Source organism: Ipomoea triloba, chromosome 13 (assembly GCF_003576645.1).
Source record: "Ipomoea triloba cultivar NCNSP0323 chromosome 13, ASM357664v1".
Taxonomy (NCBI): Eukaryota; Viridiplantae; Streptophyta; class Magnoliopsida; order Solanales; family Convolvulaceae; genus Ipomoea; species Ipomoea triloba.
The window spans coordinates 30,238,671-30,241,852 of NC_044928.1; the positions used below are offsets into that span (position 1 = coordinate 30,238,671).

The 3,182-nt window shown below is 32.9% G+C and overlaps 1 protein-coding gene across 1 annotated transcript; it reads left to right on the top strand.

Annotated features, from left to right (window-relative positions):
* The first annotated feature begins 1,745 nt into the window (after positions 1-1,745).
* LOC116001470 (late embryogenesis abundant protein 31-like) lies at positions 1,746-2,184 on the top strand. The gene has a single exon (XM_031241342.1). It carries the CDS (start codon positions 1,792-1,794, stop codon positions 2,182-2,184), a length of 393 nt encoding a protein of 130 aa, XP_031097202.1. The 5' UTR covers positions 1,746-1,791.
* The last annotated feature ends 998 nt before the right edge of the window (positions 2,185-3,182 follow it).

Consider the following 3,182-nt stretch of genomic DNA (forward strand, 5'->3'; position numbering starts at 1 on the left):
CAAAATTTCTAATTTCCTTAATTTTGGACTAATGAACCCGTTTCTCAATGAACTTATCTAACTTTAAGATATAGTACTAAACTGTATACTTCTGTATAAAAGGATCGGAGTCTAATTCAAACCAAAACTGACAAGAATCGAACCTCATCTTGTCATGACTAGTGGACCAATGTCTTGGAGATCATATAAGTTTTGTTTTAGTATAATGTTCATCGACTCTTACTCGAAAAATAAAATAGGACTTGAACTCTTTAACAATGTAATGCTTATAGTATATACTGTGTCAATTATATTCCTAACCTTGCAGTTGCATTCACAAATATAATAAATGTTTGTAGTTCATATCTATCCATCAAAGTAAATAAAACAAGGATAAGAAAACAACATATCGCAGTTGTGAGAATGACAATTACCTAAATTAAAATGATTTTCAAAAAATAGAAGATATTGTCAATCATCACATCTGAATGTATTATTGATTTAGATAATTTCCATTAATGTCTTACTATTATTATTATTATTATTATTATTATTATTTTGGATGATGAGAGATATATGCAATTATTATAAAAAGATTTGCACTAGGTAACTCTATTCCTACGTTATAATGCCCAAATTACACAGAAGAAGTAAATTATATTATGAAAACGTTGTGCAATAGTCAATAGGCTCAACTAAGAGAATGCTAATAAAAATTAAATTCGTGACATTCTAGTACGAGAATCATGCTCCATCTACTCAATCACCCCTTTCAGGGCATTATTATTACGCGCGAAGTATTATTTTATATTAGAGGGGATACAAATGCAAAAACTATAACTATTTGGACATAACCGCAGCTATAACATCAACAAAAAGAGTCGGGCCTAACCTAATTGTCTAACCCCTTTTGTGGTTATCGGAGATTTGTAAACTTGAATGAGAATACTCATAATATGTTACCAATCTTATTCACATATAATTTAACTTCTGTATATATTTATAATTTATTATATCAACAACGTACAATAATGTCATAGATAAAAATGTAGTGGTATTTAACTAATTAATCTTATAATGTCTTAATTAACTAAAGAATTTTGTTCTAAATGTTCACTGTACATTGATTAGACCTACAATAATATATATAAACCTTTTGGAACATCCTATGCCCCATATAATGTAAATTACCAATAAAAACAAGTTTAGTGCGACAAGAAATTGTGAAGGAGAATTGAGAACATCGACCAACTTTGCCTAGCTAGTCTTTCAACATACATTCAATTAAATATGTCAAAAATATCTTTAATGTTTAACTTGTAACCTATAAAAAAAATTAAATGATCAAAAATGTTGTTTTTGTCCACAACTTAAACCCTAATTTTCTGAATATTTCCTAGTTCTCAAAAAATAGAATGAGGATTTCCCAATTGTATACATAACACTATATGTATGTATAACATTTATATATAAATTTAATCTCTAAATTTAAGGGTTCCTCATTACACCTGTCATAAACATCTCAAGTATTCAATGACTTAGATCTGTCTCTCTCTCTCACTCACACACGAATTTAGCAATTAAATAAATCTTTTCCCCATGTCCGACACGTGTGAGCTAAGGATGCATGGCAGATTATACAGCTTTCCAAGCCATGCAAGCACTCACCGCTTTCATTTCTTGTCGTATCTTTTCTCTCTCTCTATTATACATACACACATGTTCTACAACATTACAAACTCAATCTCATCCTTAATCTTTCCCCTTTAATTTTTCTTCATTGTCGGTTTCCATTACTTTCTTGATCCGAAGATGAGCCAGCAGGAACAGCCGGAACCCATAAAATACGGCGACATTCTTCCTGTCTCCGGCGAACTGGCGTCCAAACCGGTAGCAATGAAAGATGCCGCTGCCTTGCAGTCCGCAGAGAGCAGAGTTGTGGGCGAGACGACTCAGGAGGTCGGCGCCGCTGCTATAATTCCGTTATTGCATTCCGCCGCCGCACTCAATGAGAGCCGCGGCGCCGTGGAACGCGACCAGATGACGGATGTCGTCAGGGAGCGCGGCGTCGAGGTTAGGGAAGAAGTGGGCGCCGGCGGCGCCGCCATTGTTACCCAAAAAGTCGGCGGAGAGGTTGTGGCACAATATGCCCATCCAGGGAAGGGGAAGAGCAACACGGCACCAGACTTATCATCGCCTTGTTAGATTAGATATAAATATACTGGAAACCTAACCTCATAATAGCTACTTCGATCTACAGTGAATGTGATATTGACTGCTTTAGTAAGTTGAGAAAATAATTATAAACAGATACTCTATTCTAATAGAGTCAGTAGTATTTAAAAAAAACTTCATAATAGCATAAACTGAAATACTATCAAATAATGTACATTTAGTATATAATAATATACTTTTAGTATATTAAAAATATAAATTGTATTTAAGAGATAATATACATTATTTGTGTATTACATGTACATTATATTATATAATGTATACTCAATATACAAACAATGTATATTTAGTATATTAAAAATGTACTTTTTATTATGTTCCACACATCATAATTTGCCTACTACTTTTGTGTCGAAGCGTGGAAGATGAAATGGAATAAGCTTTCTTTAATAAAGATGATACTTTTGAAAAAAAAAAAATAAAGATAATACTTTTTGGATCAATCTTAATGGGCCTTACCGGGCCTAAGACTTGAACACCACTGAAACACACATAAATACTTAACATCTTCCATTACTAATATCTTTCTTTGAATAATTCTTACAAAAGAATCTTAAATATTCATAAATATTTACGAGCGGCAAGTGGTGGTTGTTTCTCTTGCATGTGTTATTTATTAGTGTAGGAAAGTTACATTCTATTAAGGCTAGCTAATTTAAAGCGACAATAAATATAAAAAAAAAAAAAAAGAGGAAAATATGTATAATAATGGCCATTAAGGCTAAACTTGTAGGGAAAGAAATTTTCGTGGGGCACTTAAGTGGGGTTTGATTCATTCCCCAAAAGCCTTTGAAAATGTAAACGAATGAAAATGCTGGCATGGTTTAATGTTGTGTCAATGTGGAAAAGGTGTTGGGCGGTCGGATCGACCGAGTTCAGACCACCCTTGTTCGATTCAAGATGTGAAATTTTAATTTATCGTAAAAGTAGGTAGTTAAATGATTAATGCCGTGTCGAACTTATCACTA